General features: G+C 41.1%; 1 protein-coding gene and 1 long non-coding RNA gene across 7 annotated transcripts in view; one reads left to right on the forward strand and one right to left on the reverse strand.

The window, feature by feature from the left end:
- CB4H12orf56 (chromosome B4 C12orf56 homolog) overlaps window positions 1–15,677 on the reverse strand; it is a 114,716-nt gene extending 99,039 nt beyond the window's left edge. For both annotated transcript variants that reach the window (XM_030323116.1, XM_030323115.1), the window contains exon 1: window positions 15,183–15,677. In XM_030323116.1, the coding sequence (XP_030178976.1) occupies window positions 15,183–15,653 (471 nt within the window). In that variant the 5' untranslated portion in view covers window positions 15,654–15,677. The remainder of the gene's footprint in view (window positions 1–15,182) is intronic.
- LOC115519254 overlaps window positions 1–16,730 on the forward strand; it is a 121,471-nt gene that overhangs the window by 102,421 nt on the left and 2,320 nt on the right. For 3 of the 5 annotated variants that reach the window (XR_003970437.1, XR_003970440.1, XR_003970438.1), the window contains one exon: window positions 7,069–7,379. The exons of 1 other annotated variant lie outside the window; for it this stretch is intronic. This is a non-coding gene — a long non-coding RNA (uncharacterized LOC115519254). Of the gene's footprint in view, window positions 1–7,068; window positions 7,380–14,208; window positions 14,270–16,730 lie in introns of those variants that run through there. One more of the 5 variants, XR_003970441.1, reaches the window with a different exon arrangement.

The following is a 16,730-nucleotide window of genomic DNA, read 5'->3' on the forward strand; positions in this document are numbered from 1 at the left end:
TTTTTTTTAAGTTTATTTAATTTGAGAGAAAGAAAGAGAATGCAGGAGGGGCAGAGAGAGGGGCAGAGGAATCCTAAGTAGGCTCTGTACTGTCAGCACAGAGCCCAGTATTGGCTCGAACCCACAAAACTGAGAGATCATGACCTGAGCCCAAATCAAGAGTTGGTCTCAGGGGCACCTGGGTGGCTCAGTTGGTTAAGTGAGTTTGAGATCCACGTTGGGCTCCAGACTGACGCGTGGAGTCTGCTTGGGATTCTCTCTCTCTCTCTCTCTCTCTCTCAATCTCTCTTTCTCTCCCTCTCTCTCTGCCCCACCCCTACTTGTGCTGATTCTGTCCCTCTCAAAATAAATAAATAAACTTAAAAAAAAAAAAAGTCAGATGCTAAACTGAGCCACCCAGGTGCCCTTCTCCTGTCTAGTTTAAAAGATAATTGTATAAAGCTGTAATTATAAATCTGTGTTGATGGACACTTAATGTAGAAACTGTAATGTGTATGATAACAGCACAAAGGAGTAGGGAGGGAACAGACTTGTATTTTTGTATACTATTGAAATTGATAATGATCTGAGCTACATTGTTATAAAGTAGGATGTACATTGTACATCCCCAGGGCAAACATTGATTTAAAAACTCCAAAATACATAGTATAAAAGAAGTCACAAGAGAATTCAAATTGGATACTAGCAAATACCTATTTGACACAAAGGAAGGCAGTAATAGGGAGGAAATAGAGGGAAAAAGACATATGAAAACAAATAGCAATAGAACAGATGTAAACCCTGCCTTATCAGTAATTATACTACTGTGAATGGATTAGACACTCCATTCAAAGTCAGGGATTGAAAGGATAGATTTTAAAAACATGATTTGACTAATGATTCACTTGTACTATAACAAGAGGCTCACTTTAGAGTCAAAAACACAAATAGGTTGAAAGTAAAGGGATGGGAAAGATATACTGTGCAAACAGCAAGCAAAAGACAGCTGAAATGGTGATAGTACTCTTAGACAAAATAAGAGTGCAAAAAAAAATTTTACTAGAGGGGAACCTGGCTGTCTTAGTTGTAAAACATGCAACACTGGATCTCAGGGTCGTGAGCTCGAGTCCCATGTTGGGCATGGGGTTTACTTAATAAAAAAAAAAAAAAAAATATATATATATATATATATATATATATATATACACACACACATATATTTTTTTAAATATATATATTTAAAATATATATTTTTTAAATTGTACAAGAGACAATTTATAATGATAACAGTTCAATCCATCAAGAAGTTATGACAATTATAAGCATATATGTACCTAAGAATAGAACCCCAAAATACATGAAGCAAAAACTGAAAGAATTGAAGAGAGAAATAAACTCAACCATAACAGCTGGAAACTTCAATACCCTACCTAAAAATTAGAGCAGAAATTAGTGAAATGGTGAATAGAAAAACAATAAGGAAAATCAACCAAGCCAAAAATTGATTCTTTGAAAATCAACATAACTGACAATCCTTTAACAAGATTGACCAAGAAAAAAAGAGAGAAGACTCAACCTATACCTAAAATCAGGTATAAAAGGAGATAGTATCAACCTTACAGAAATAAAAAGTATAAGGGAATCCTATGAACAACTGAATACCAACAAATTAAAATGCCTGGATAAAATAGACCAATTCCTAGAAAGACAGGAACTACCAAAACTAACTCAAGAGAAGTAGAAAATATGAGTAGACCATTAACAGCAATATGAATAGAACTATGAGAGATTGAATTAGTAACAAAAGAACTTCCCACAACGAAAGGTACAGTAATACATGGTCTCATTGGTGAATTCTACCAAATGTTTAAAGAATTAACACCAATCCCTCACAAACTCTTCCAAAAAGTAGAAGAGGACCAAACACTTCCCGTATTATTCTGATACCAAAACCAGACAAAGACATCATAAGAAAACTACAGACCAATAATATTTCTTGTAAATATAGATGTAAAAGTCCTCAACAAAATGCTTACAAACCAAATCCACAGAAATGTATTAAAAAAAGATTAAAAGGCACTGGAGTTGAGAGTTATAGATCTAACAGAAGACCTTAGCACAAGCATTTACCCATTCAGTTATCTCCCTTGTTCAAGAAAATTCTAAATAAAGTATCACTGAAAGAAATGGTGACACTTGACTTTCATGATGTCGTTTTTTCCCCCCTATTTAGAAAATACAGGTTTAAGAGATTATTATTATTAGAATTGCTCTAATCCCTTCATTTACCACCTGGCCTATTCCATATTCAGTAGGAAAGGTAGGGTCTTTGTTTGTTTAATTTACAAAGTTAGTAGTTTATCTATTTAAAAAGTGATGGCAAACAGGAACTTTATTATGATAAGACCTGATTAAAATATGTATTCTCGAGGAAAACAGCCCCAAGAAGAAATAATCAGCAAATCCAGAGGAGACATTCTACAAAAAAAAAAACAAAACAAAACAAACAAAAAAAAAGGGCCATCTCTTCAACATGTAAAAACAAGGCAAGGAGGGGTGGTGATACTGTTAGTCTAAAAAGGGGTCCAGGAGACAGAACAACCCACACATTTGACCAGCACAAAAAGACAAAAAGATGTGACTATTGATGGGAAGTAATAGGAAATAAACAGCACCAGCTAGGAGTATTGTTGTCAAAACACTGCCCCTGGATCTTCCCCAGTTTAAAGCAACTATAGTGGATGAAGAACATGCCCAAGGATTCCAGATCCAGATTGTGGAAAATTCTCCAGAATAAGTGACCTCATTTCTCCAGCAAATAACTGACAGAAAAATGAAAGAGGAAGGAAGAACTGTCATAGATTAAAAGGGATTTAAGAGACAGATAACCAAACACAATTTGGTGGGGACCATTATTTGAATCCTAATTCAAACAAACCCACTATGGAGAGAGCCAAAGCATAAGACACTGTTAAAAACTGAGAACAAACTGAGGGTTGATGGGGGGTGGAAGGGAGGAGAGGGTGGGTGATGGGTATTGAAGAGGGCATCTTTTGGGATGAGCACTGGGGGTTGTATGGAAACATATTTGACAATAAATTTCATATATTAAAAAAAAAACCCACTATAAAGAGACATTTTTTAAGGGGTACCTGGCTGGCTCAGTCAGTTGATCTTGGGGTTGTAAATTCAAACCCCATGTTGGGTGTAAACATTACTTAAAAATAAAATCTTAAAAAAAAAAAAAAAGACATAAACCAGAGGAAAAGTCAAAAGGGAAAATCTGAAGGTAGACACCACGTACTAGACCACAATTTGGAGATCATTTTATTTCATGGGACATTAAGTAGTGGAAGTAAGTCCCCAAAAAAGCTAAATTGTGAGATATCTTTCAACTTCCATGGTCCTTTGATGACCTAACTTCCTCTCTGACAGCAAGCTCTAACTCTCCCGTCTCTGTCTCCAAAAACTGGAGGAAAGCAAGTAATAAATTAATTCACTCAAATTTCAATTTAATGAATTACTTATTCTAAGAGGATTTCAGAGCAAATCTGAAGGAGGGCCAGTGGTAGGATTAAAGGTACTGATGAGATAGCCTATCAATGTATGGAGATATCTTGAATGGATTTCCCTCAAATTAAACCACATTAGCAATTACCTATGTCAGGCTGTACACAAACTTATTCCTTAGTAGAAGCTATTTTTACATTTAACATTTGGCAAATTCTTCCACTGACATAATTAAAAAACTCACTGCAGCCTCCACCAGGTGGGTTTTTTTTTTTTTTTTTTTTCCATTATACTCTACCTGGGCTTTAGTGTATCAATCCCTAAGGACATCTAAGTAGATGAGCTTTTTTTGGGATCTATGAATATTGTTGGCAAGAATGATCCATCCACATATGCCAAAAAGAATTACCAGTTTGGAGAATTGGGCACAGCCCCATAATACTGGAGACTCCCTAGACTATTTCAATGTTAGGCTTGAAAAATCATTGTCTCTGGGACAAGAGCCACAGCTAAGACTAAAAGGAAAAAAGCTTTCAAGGCCCGACCCTGTGAAGAGGATACGACATCCATCTGTGTCTTTGCAACCAGACCTGTCCTTGAACGGCGTCAGAAACAGCAATGACACCAGTGTGAGCTTTGAAGGACAACAATCTTGAATACAGAGGGGTGGTATGAGGAATGAAAAAGGTGTTTTATTTATAACTTCATCCTCTCCTTCCTGACAGCCAATGCCCAGGAGCCAGGTAATCTGCAAACTGAGGTGACCATGTTGTCTCTATTGCAAAACCTAAAAACTTCTAAAGCAATTTGGAATTTGGATGTAAGTGATGAATCACTGAATTCTCCTGAAACCAATATAGCACTGTATGTTAACTACAATTTAAAAAAATTAAAGGAAGAAAGAAAGAAAGAAGGAAAGAAAGAAGGAAAAGGAAGGAATTTGGAAAGCAGGAATTTGTAGAAAGTCAGTTGTTACTGTGTGCATAATGGTTCAAGAATGCTGGCTGTAAGGTCAAAAGACCTGAATTTACATTCCAGCTCCAATGTTTTCTGAATATGACCTTGTGCAAATATTTCCCCTTTGGGGCGCCTGGGTGGCTCAGTCGGTTAAGTGTCCGACTTCGGCTCAGGTCATGATCTCGTGGTCCGTGAGTTCAAGCCCCGCGTCGGGCTCTGTGCTGACAGCTCAGAGCCTGGAGCCTGTTTCAGATTCTGTGTCTCCCTCTTTCTCTGACCCTCCCCTGTTCATGCTCTCTCTCTCTCTCTGTCTCAAAAATAAATAAACGTTAAAAAAAAATTAAAAATATATATATATATATATATATATATATATATATATATATATATATATTTCCCCTTTGTCTGCCTCCATTTTATCATCCAGGGGGGGAAAAAAGACAATATCATCTTCCTCATAGAGTTAATAAGATTAAATAAGATTTAAAGTGTTTGACACAAGGCTAACACATTAGTGCATAGCCAATAGATATCTATTACAGTTAATGACCTTTGATTCTTCCTAAGAACCTCAGTAATGCAATACTGGCTAGATTCATGGCCTACTCAGCATGGTATTTGTCTCTGATGATGGCAGCAAGGGGCATTTGGGGAGAGAAGAGAATGCTCTTTTGTGTTACCTCAAATGAATAAGGCTTTATGTGAAAATATCTCTAACTTCTTTGACCACCTCTAAGAATAATACATCACTCAAGAATATATCTACATCATTTGGGGCCATATTTATATGTGCAACTGATTACTGATTTCTCTTACTTTTATTAAAATACTACTTTTAAAATGCAAAGGGAGATCCCTTATTTTTTGTTTTTCAATTGAAGTAAAGGTGATAGTACTTCTTTCTTGTTTCTGAAAATTTTGTGAACAATTCTATACTTATCTTATCCCTTCGTCTTGTTTTCATAGTCTCGATTCAGATTTCTTCTTCCAGCTTTAATTTCAGAGAATAAACGCACCCTAAGCTTTTGGCAGTTGAGCATCTAGTTTCTAATTTATCCAGTTCAATTCATCATGGATACTTCTGAGTTGCTACTGCAAAGTGCAAAACTCAAAGATGCAAAATGTAAGATGGAGTTTTTCTTTTCAAAAAGCTTAGAGTCTTCTGGATATTCAGTGAAAACTTATTATTTTTTTAATGACCTGCTATGACCGAGGCAGGTATAGCTTAGAGAATCAAAGCTTAGAGAATCAAAGCATGGATGCCGCAGGCTGACTCCGAGAGTGCAAATTCTTGTTCTGCCACTTAGAGGATGACCTTGGGCAAGTTGCCTAAGTTCTCTGTACTTCAGGTTCTTTATCGGTAAAGCTAGAGACAATATTATCTGGGGTTGTTGTAAAGATAAAGAAGTTCCAGGGTAAGTACTTAGAACAGAGGCTGAGTGGCATATAGTAAGCACTCAATAAAATGTCAGCAATTTGAGGTAGACATTAGAGCTGTTCAAATACTCCTTTTCTCTCTTTCAGATACGTGGAATGCATATATGGTAGGATCACGTTTTCCTGCCCCCTTTTAAGATAGGCATGGGCCATGTGCCTGACTCTAGCTACTAAATGTGAGAAATTACATGTGTCACTTCTGGGTAGAAGCTTAAAAGTAAGTACATAGGGGCGCCTGGGTGGCTCAGTCGGTTAAGCCGCCGACTTCAGCTCAGGTCATGATCTCACGGTCCATGGGTTCAAGCCCCGCGTCGGGCTCTGTGCTGACAGCTCAGAGCCTGGAGCCTGTTTCGGATTCTGTGTCTCCCTCTCTCTGACCCTCCCCCGTTCATGCTCTGTCTCTCTCTGTCTCAAAAATAAATAAACGTTAAAAAAAATTTTTTTTAAATAAAAATAAAAAATAAAAAAAAAATAAGTACATAATTTTCCAAGTTAATTTCCCTCTGCCTGGTGATTAAGCAAGCATATGCTGAGATGGAGTCCCTGATACTAAGATGGGTGACTAAGTGTCACATATCTTGTGACTGAAACGAAGCTAATCCACAGTGGACAAGTAACTTGGATGAGATCGACTTTATGTTGTGTTAAAGCACTAAGACCTTGGGGTTGTTTGTTAGTGCAGTTAACCTAGGCTATCCCGACCAAGACACTATCATTCTAGGCACTGGGGGGTACATCAGTGAATCAAACTGACAAAATGCACACCCTCATGAAGTTTCTCAGGACTTGAATGCAGGGGTGCCTGCCTGGCTCATTCAGTAGAACACGCAGATCTTGGTCTCAGGGTCATGAGTTCAAGCCCCACATTTGGCTTAGACGTTATATTAAAACAAACAAACCAAGAACAAGACTCGAATGCAAAATCCAAACTATTTTGTGCAAACTATTAAGAAACCAAAGGTGGCCCTCAGTTGGTTAAGTGTCCAACTCTTGATTTTGGTTCAGGTCATGATCTCACAGTTCATAAATTCGAGCCCCATGTTGGGCTCTGCTGCTTGGGATTCTCCCTCCCTCTCTCTCTCTGCCCCTCCCCTGCTCGTGCTCCCTCTCTTTCTCTCAAAATAAATCAACTTAAAAAAAAAAAAAGATGGATTAGAGTTTACCACCTCTTTCTTCCTTCCACAGTGAGACTTTTGAAAGGCTGCAAATGAATCAAAAAAAAAAAAAAAAAAAAAGCTAGAGAAGAAAAGAAGCATCCATAATATAGTCTCATCTTCCATAACTCTTACTACCAAAGTGCACGACTCAGGTAAACAACACAGAGATCATCTCACACAAGCACAAAGGAAGCATGAAAAAAGCTGAACCTGAGCATCAGGAGACCCTCTGAGACTTTGCCCTGGCTGTTCCGCTAACTGCCTATGTGTGATGAGTTGTCAAGTCTCCAGGGTCCCTCAACACTTGGAATAAGGAAATAGGATCTTTCCCTCTGAGAGGTAAACTTATGATGTATCTGAGCATCCATTTACTCTTCCAGTTCTTCCCATTGACAGATAGTTTTTGACCATCTTCTATGTGTCAGGCAACATAATGCACAGTGACCCAGGGATGAACAAGACAGACAAGGTCTCATGGAGCTTGCATTTACTATGGGGGATGGACAATAATAAGTCATCAAACAGATTAATCTTATAATGCCAGTAATGTTAAGTGCTTTGAAACAAACAGATGTGGTAAGTGTGATGGGGAGTGGTACTTTAGATTGAGGGGTCATCAGAGGCATCCCTGTGGAGGTGAAACTGAATTTGGAAACATGACTGGCAAGAAGGAACCAACTCTCCGAAGATCTGGAGGAAGTGTTCCAGATAGGATGGCACATGCAAAGTCCCTGAGGCAAGAAGGAAGAGCAAAAAGAGCTCAGGGAAGAGTTGGAGATGAGTCAGAGATAGAGGGGTCATATCATGGAGGCTTTTATAGGCAATACAAAGAAGAGAAGTGATATAACTTAATTCACACTTCATGTTTAAAAAGATCATCCCAACTGCTAGATGAAGAGGAATGAGTTTGGAGGTAATTTCAATAGTTGAGGTAAGGGACTGCACAAGTGGCATAAGTAAAAAAGGTAAGAAAGGTCCTGGCCAGATATATTTTGGAAGAGAAGTGACAAGGATCAGAACATACTATCCCAAAATATGGCACCTTGGTATACTGAATATTTTGAGCTGAAGGAATTTGAGAAAACAGCAGATGCAGGAAACTCTCTCTGATCTTTTTCCACCCTGCTCCCTTGAAGCAGGTCATAAGACCCTCATGGGAGAGGTGCCCTCCCTATACCCAGAGAAGGACACTGAGGAAAGAAATCCAAACAAACAGACCTTGCTAGTTTTCCCTAGGTTATTATCCTTAGTCATACCCCCTTTTTTGTGCTATCCCATTTTTTTTCTTTATCCTAATATTAAACACACACAGATTCACCTGTCTCTTCAGGTCTTTGTTACCTTTATAGAGGCTCCCATATCATGTAAAATTTATATGAAATAAATGTGTAGGCATTTCTCCTGTTAATCTGTCTTTGTCAGTTTAATTTTCAGACTCAGCCAGGGACCCTGAGAGGGTCAAGGGAAACTTTTTCCTCCTCTACACAAATCAAGAGGGTATAGTGATTGTTGGATGTAGGGAGTGAAAGAATTAAGGCTGGTAGATGATGTTATTTCCTAAAATAAGGAAAGCCAAGGAAGGAACAAATTTAGGGGTAGAGATCAGGAATTCTGTTTTTGAATACGTTAAACTCGACATACCTACTGGACAGATTTTCAAGAAGAATAAACAAGACAGTATATTTAAACACCTCATACAGGGGCGCCTGGGTGGCTCAGTCGGTTAAGCATCCAACTTTGGCTCAGGTCATGATTTCACGATTAGTGAGTTTGAGCCCAACGTTAGGTTCTGAGCCTAACAGCTCAGAGCCTGGAGCCTGCTTCAGATTCTGTGTCTCCCTCTCTGTCTGCCCCTCCCCCACTCACACTCTCTCTCTCTAAATAATAAACAAAATTTTAAACACCTAATATATAATCAATGCTCAAAAAGTTATTTTCTTTCCAAATTTATTAAATCTTCTAAAGTCAAGTGCCCTAATATGAAAAGAGAAGATAATATCTATCTTACAGACTCATAGTGAACCTAACAGACTTAATATATGTGAATAAAGATTATCAATAATAACACGTATGTGGCTGTTACCTGCACCAAGTACTGTTTTAAGTGAGTTACATTTATTTAATTTAATCCTCTCAAAAACAATCTAAGGTATCACCTCATGCCAGTCAGAGTGGCCAAAATGAACAAATCAGGAGACTATAGATGCTGGAGAGGATGTGGAGAAATGGGAACCCTCTTGCACTGTTGGTGGGAATGCAAACTGGTACAGCCGCTCTGGAAAACAGTGTGGAGGTTCCTCAAAAAATTAAAAATAGACCTACCCTATGACCCAGCAATAGCACTGCTAGGAATTTACCCAAGGGATACAGGAGTGCTGATGCAGAGGGGCACTTGTACCCCAGTGTTTATAACAGCACTCTCAACAATAGCTAAATTGTGGAAAGAGCCTAAATGTCCATCAACTGATGAATGGATAAAGAAATTGTGGTTTATATACACAAGGAGTACTACGTGGCAATGAGAAAGAACGAAATATGGCCTTTTGTAGCAACATGGATGGAACTGGAGAGTGTGATGCTAAGTGAAATAAGCCATACAGAGAAAGACAGATACCATATGGTTTCACTCTTATGTGGATCCTGAGAAACTTAACAGAAACCCATGGGGGAGGGGAAGGAAAAAAAAAAGAGGTTAGAGTGGGAGAGAGCCAAAGCATAAGAGACTCTTAAAAACAGAACAAACTGAGGGTTGATGGGGGGTGGGAGGGAGGGGAGGGTAGGTGATGGGTATTGAATGAGCACTGTGTGTTGTATGGAAACCAATTTGACAATAAATTTCATATATTAAAAAAAAAACAATCTAAGGAAGGCACAGAGTAGATGTTAAATAACTGGACCATGTCTATACAGGTAGACAGCAAAACCTGAAAAAAAATAAAAATGTATTATTAGGGGCATCTGGGTGGCTCAGTCGGTTAAGCATCCAACTTTTTTTTTTAATGTTTATTTATTTTTGAGAGAGAGAGAGAGAGGCAGACAGAGAGAGGGAGACATACAATGTGAAACAGGCTCCAGGCTCTGAACTATCAGCACAGAGTCCGATGCAGGGCTCGAACTCATGAACTGCAAGATCATGACCTGAAGTCAGGTGCTTAACTGACTGAGCCACCTAGACACCCAAGCATCCAACTCTTGATTTTGGCTCAGGACATATCTCACGGTTCTTGGGACCGAGCCCCGCATCAGCCTCTGTGCAGACAACACCAAGCCTGCTTGGGATTCTCCCTCTCTCTCTCTCTCAATAAATAAATAAACATTTAAAAATATATATTTTATGAAATGCCCAATGTATATTGCAGATCATCAAATCAGAAACAGAAGAAACAGATTATGTTGAATATTTAACAAATATGTATTGACCATCTGGTCTATCTAGGAGCCAGAAAGAAATACAGCAATGAAGAAAACAGACCAAAAGGCCTGCCCTCATCAGCTCAGAGGAGGAAAAACAGCTCAGAGAAAGAATGACTGGGGCTTAGCCTAGAAGATGTGTTGGCTGTGAACGTACTAGTGGGGAAAGCAGGGATTAGTTGGCAAACTACTGAGGCCCCTACAGCACAGCCTGTGACCTGTTTCTTTTCAAGCTAAGAATGTTACATTTTTTTTAAAGTAAACTCTATGCCCAACGTGAGGCTCAAACTCACTACCCCAAGATCAAGAGTCGCATGCTCTACTCACTGGAACCAGCCAGGCGCCCCTGTTTTTACATGTTTTAAAAGGAGAGAGAGAAGGAGGAGAGGAAGAGAATTATAAATATGATGATCTGAACAACCTTGAAGGAGGAGAAAATGTTCAAGACAAGCAAACAGGCCAGGATGTAAAAGGTGCGTTTGTGGCCCGTTGAGGAAGCCACACAGAGCCAATATTCACTGGAGAGCCATATTCACTGGGAAGGGTGGTGAAAAGACAAAGACAGGAGAGAGACTACAGGCAAGGCTGCTGGAGTTGACGGATTTTTTTTTCTCTGTAGGTGATGGGATGGCCTTGAAGGAGAGTGAATTCATAGGAAATTCACTTCTGGAAAGTTGCTTCTCACACTTGAAAAATATGTGCTTAATCTTGGAAGAGCTTGAAGAAGTGTTTTGATGCCCACAACAAGAGCAGAACTGTAGAGTATTCTTCCAAAAGCAACTTTTGAAAGAGTGGGGGAGGGGCAGAGAGCGAGGGAGACAGAATCTGAAGCAGGCTCCGGGCTCTTAGCTGTCAGCACAGAGCCCAGCACGGGGCTCGAACTCACGAACCTTGAGATCATGACCTGGGCCGAAGTCAGATGCTTAACTGACTGAGTTACCCAGGCGCCCCCCAAAAGGAACTTTTTTTTTTTTTTTTAATTTTTTTTTCAACGTTTATTTATTTTTGGGACAGAGAGAGACAGAGCATGAATGGGGGAGGGGCAGAGAGAGAGAGGAAGGCACAGAATCGGAAACAGGCTCCAGGCTCTGAGCCATCAGCCCAGAGCCTGACGCGGGGCTCGAACCCACGGACCGCGAGATCGTGACCTGGCTGAAGTCGGACGCTTAACCGACTGCGCCACCCAGGCGCCCCAACCAAAAGGAACTTTTAAAGAAAACGTCAGCCTTTTTATAAAAGCTCCACCCAAGCAACCTTAGAAACTCTCTTTTAGGACATGGACCATATCAAACACTTGAGATCTCCGGGTGGATTTTAAGCACATCTTTGCTGGAAGGGAAATCTCATTTGTATCCAATCCAAGTTCTGGTGTAACTTTTTGCTGCTGTTACCTTCAAATTTTTTTAATGTCTATTTATTTATTTCTGAGAGAGAGAGAGAGAGAGAGAGAGGCCGTGGGGGGAGGAGTAGAGAGAGACAGAGAATCCCAAGCAGGCTCCATGCTATCAGCTTAGAGCCTGATGCAGGGCTCAAACTCACGGACCGTGAGATCATGATCTGAGCTGAAATCAAGCACAACTGAATGAGCTACTCATGTGCCCCTCCATTTTTTTTCTTTAGGAGAGAAAATGGAATTTTATTTGCAATTTTTTTTCTGAGGTGTAACTGTAACATGAGACATGAACTAAGTAAGGAATCTGACTGAACATGGGACCAAGAAGGCTGGGGCCCAGAGGCATAAAGGACTGGTTTGCTTGGGAGTTTACTGCTGTGACAGCTAGAACAAAGGCAGAATGGAAACCTGAGCCAATTGAAAGTTAAATAACAAGAAGACAAACTTTTACAGTAAAATGAGAAAACCTTTGAGAATGGAAAAGGATGTCTAAAGAGTTGGCCCTAGAGGACAGCACCCTAGTAAAAAAAAAAAAAAAAAAAAAAGGAGATTAAACAGTTTATCTTTCAAGGAAGGAGAAACCAGTTCTAAGAAACAAAGGTGCCTGGCACCGAAATCATGTGATTTAAGAAACTACTGACTTAGCACGGATAAGAGATGACTATATGAGATATAACACAGAAACCAGGAAAATTCTCTATATTATGGTATTAAGTTCGGACTTAATGTTCATAGAGGGACGATTAGTCAACTACATCTGTGGCCAGTAATTGGTGCTAGAGAAAGCAACTGTGTGACTGACACCCATTTTTCATACACCCTGTGAAGCTGTGCAAGCCACTGAACTATAATAACCCTAGAATTATCTTATAAAACCTCAGGAAAAGGGATCGTGAAGGCATTTGTACTTGGCATGATTATATTTCTCACTGAAACAATACTTTTAAAAAATGATTACCCGTTTTTAAAAAATATTAAGAGCAAAACAATTCTGTATTCATTTGCTGTTGTAACATATTACCATAAACTCTGTGGCATTAAACACCACAGATTTATTCTCTCATAGTTCTAGGGGTCAGAGGTCCAAAATGGGTCTCACTGGGCTAAACTCAAGGTGTTGGGAGGACGGCATTCCTTCTGGAGGCTCTAGGAGAAAACCTGTTTCCAGGCCCTTTCCAGCTTCTAGAGGCTGTCCACATTCCTTGTCTCCTGGCTCCTTCCTCCTTCAGAACCACTAACTAGTCTCTTTGCTGCAGTACTCTGCCTGCCTCTTTCTGCCCCCCTTTTCCACTTTGAAGGATTTGTGATTACATTGGGCCCACTCAGATAATCCAAAATAATCTCCCTATTTTATTTATTTGTTTGTGTAGGCTTCTTCTTTTTTTTTTTTTTTTTTTTTTTTTTTTTTTTTTTTTTGCTTTTTATTGGACACGTTTGGGTTTTTTTTTTTAATATCCTTATTTATTTGTTTATTTATTTATAGAGAGAAAGAACAAGTGGGGGAGGGGCAGAGAGAGGGGGCACCAGAGGATCTGAAGCGGGCCCTGCACTGACAGCAGAGAGCCCGATGCGGGGCTTGAACTCCCAAGCCGTGAGATCATGACCGGAGCTGAAGCCAGATGCTCAACTGAGCCACCCAGATGCCCCAATCTCCCTGATAGCAAGCATCTGATAGCAAGCAACCTTAATTGCATCTGCAACTTTTAACTCCTCTTTGCCATGTAATGAAACATATTCACAGGTTCCAGCGATATTCTGCCTACCACAAGTTTAACCGCAGTTAAACTATATCGTGCAAGATGGACCTTCAATCTGTCAGCAGTGCTAAAATCATAGATCTATTCAGCACCTTTATAGACATTACACATTCTTCTATAAGCCTGAAAGGTAAATTATGTACATAAAGCATGACCAAATAAATTGGTATGCCTTTTTGTAGGATTCTTGGCTTGGAGGCCTAGGGAACTTTATTGCACTTTTCAGATTCTAACAGCTCAAAAAGAAAGACTTATAGCAACTACTGAAATATATATACTATATTTCTTGTTGGAGAGAGTCACAATATCCTAAAATCATTACATTTTGTCAAAACAATAAATGTTTACACTGCAGACAGTATTCAAAGCTGAGCATTTAATGTTTTAAAGACATTTGGTAAAGGAAATTAATTTTTTAAATTTCAGTTCAAGAGAATGAAAATAGTGGTAGTAAGGAAGAAGGCAGTTTTGCTTCAAACTTTTACTCAAAAAAAAAAAAAAAAAAGCAAATAAATTTGCACAGTGATATTAGCCCACAGGGCTATTTTAAAAAGAAAAAAAAGAAAGCTTTTTTTTTTTCTAAGTTAATTTTATCCTTTTTTTACAGATGTGTTCCAAACAAACTAGGATTGTCTTTGCAAAACAGCCCCATTAAGAGTTCACCAACTTCTCCCTTGGGTGATGCAGAGACTCAGACAAGGGGGTGGGGGGGGGTGGGGAAACTAGGCTAGACACTTGTCCCCAGTGGAAAAAAGAACACACCTGGAGAGCAGCTGAGCTAAAGGGAGCCAAGGGAGGGAAAACCGTAATTGGAGAGGAGACTGCTTACAATCTTTTGTTGATTTATAAGGTATATCTATTCTGGAGGGAAGGGATACAGTAGCAGAACACTAAAACTGGGACAAGGGGTGGCTGTGCCAGATTGTATCTTCTGCGAGAAGTTTTCCCAGCATGGCCTGGGCCCAGCTTGGATCAAGTGACCTGTGTGAGATTGCCGGGCATCCTGTGCACATCTCTTTCTTTCATTCATTCCTTCATTCATTCATCCATTCACTTATTCGTACTGAGCACCTAACACGCTCTAAGCACTGCTGATAAAAAACATAAACAAGGCATAAAGTACTTAGCACACTGCATTTATTTGCATTGGTTTTGGCTTTTTATCTCTCCCACAACAGTTTCTAGGAAGGGGCCCTGTTTCCTTTGTGCATCCTCAGTGTCTAGAACAAGTGCCTGGCACAGGCTAGATGCTTAATGAGAAAAAAAAAATGACTTTGAAGCGTACTTTTGATAGGGGGCTATGCTCTCAAACCTGTATCCCTATTTGGGGGTACAAGGGCTGACCGGTACACACGATGAGAATGGGCAGGGCATTTTTATTCGGAGTCCATACAGCAATCCACCGTTTTCCTGTGTGGCTGCTAGCCCCGAAGTAAGTTAAAGAAAAGTACGGGAGTCCAGAGGGGGATAGGGAAGGTCTGCCTTCCCCTCCCTCTTCCCGCGTGCGGCAGGCCTGGAACCTGGGGGGAGGTACCCAAGAAGGGATTCCCGCCAGCCCGCCTTCCCGCCCGCGCTCCTCACCAGGTCAATGGCCACGACGTCCCGCAGCGCCACTGCTCGCCGTATGGACTTGGGCGGGTTCTCGGTCAGGTAGATGAGCCGATCGCTGAGGACCACGTACTTGAAGGTGTGCTTCTCCGAGTCGGACACCACGATGCACGGCTCGTAGGCGCGGATGGCGTCGTAGACCTCGGGCGGCAGCCGCCTCCGCAGGAACGCGTCCAGGCGGCTATTCGTGTGCGCAGGGAAGCCGGCCCTTGCGGAGCCGGCCATGTGCGGCGGCCGTGGCCCGGCCGAAAGCGGGGGGTTGGCGGACGCCTGTGCAGGGCCCCGCCTCCGCGCCGCCTGCGGTAGAACCCGCGCGCGCCACAAAGCCGCCCGCCCTGCCGCGGCCACCTCCCCCGGGCGCAGTGCGCGGGGCCCCCAACTTCGGGGCGCGACCCCGGGGCCTGGCTCCCTGGAGCACCCTCCCCGGCCCCGCCTCCCGCCCATCCTCGTGCCAACCTCAGACAACAATGGACCGGGCGAGACGCTGGTCCTTCAGGTGAATCATCATCACGCATCCCCGGGGGCTGCGGGGCGGATATTTAGCGGCTCTCTTCGCCCTCTGCTCACAGCAGCCCGAACCCCCCCCCGCCCCCCACCGCCTGCCCCAGCTCTGGGGGACCGCGCCGTTCCTAACAGACTGTGCTGATGACGGAATCCACAAGTTTAAACTGCTCTTCTGTTAGAAACGACAGGAAATTTACCGATTTATTTTTTAACAGGCAGAACACCCCTAGGACGCTCTTAAGAGCAACCACACGGATTTAGCATTTGCTTATAACATTGCCTGATACAGTCCTCTAGTGTTTCATGAGTATAAACACACACCTTTTCTGTCCAACTAATTGAAAGCTCTCTCTCTGAAGTAAATCCTATACGTTAATTCGGCACGCCAGAGCCTAATGGGGATGCTTGTGTTCCCCGTGTCCAGAGACAAAGCCCCGTAGACCGGCGGAGCCCGGTCTGTGTAGGATAAATGAATGGGTGAGGCCTGCATTTAAGGAAATGGAACACGAGGGGTTGAGGAATGCTGATTGCCCAGCCTTGAAGCCGCATGACAGTAAAAGTACTGAGTCGTTTTTACAGATCACTTATCGGTTTAGGTTAGTGAGACGAGAAGGGCATAGCAGACACCTGCCTCTCATAACCCTAGGTAGTAACTTTCATTTTAATTTCAAGTTCTGGGGAAGTCATTCTCTCTCCCTGCCCATTAACCCAAAGAAATGATACACATTTATGTGTATTTTTGTTCCAGCCACCAACAACTCAGAATCAAATTGTATATTCTTTATCGCAGTTCATGTTCTCCTCCTCGTATTTTACTGTTGTATACTATATGCTGTAAGCAACTTCATGTCTTTTTTCGAAAAAGTATAAACGAATTAAAATACACAGATATTGTGGACTAAATCACTGCAAAAAAGGAACGGAGGAGAAATGGTTGGGTGGCTAACCAAGTCTGAGGTTAGCAGCAAAACAAAACAGTATTTCTTTTATTGGAGACGTTGTGTTTAGTGCCTAAGG

Source organism: Lynx canadensis, chromosome B4, assembly GCF_007474595.2.
Source record: "Lynx canadensis isolate LIC74 chromosome B4, mLynCan4.pri.v2, whole genome shotgun sequence".
NCBI lineage: Eukaryota > Metazoa > Chordata > Mammalia > Carnivora > Felidae > Lynx > Lynx canadensis.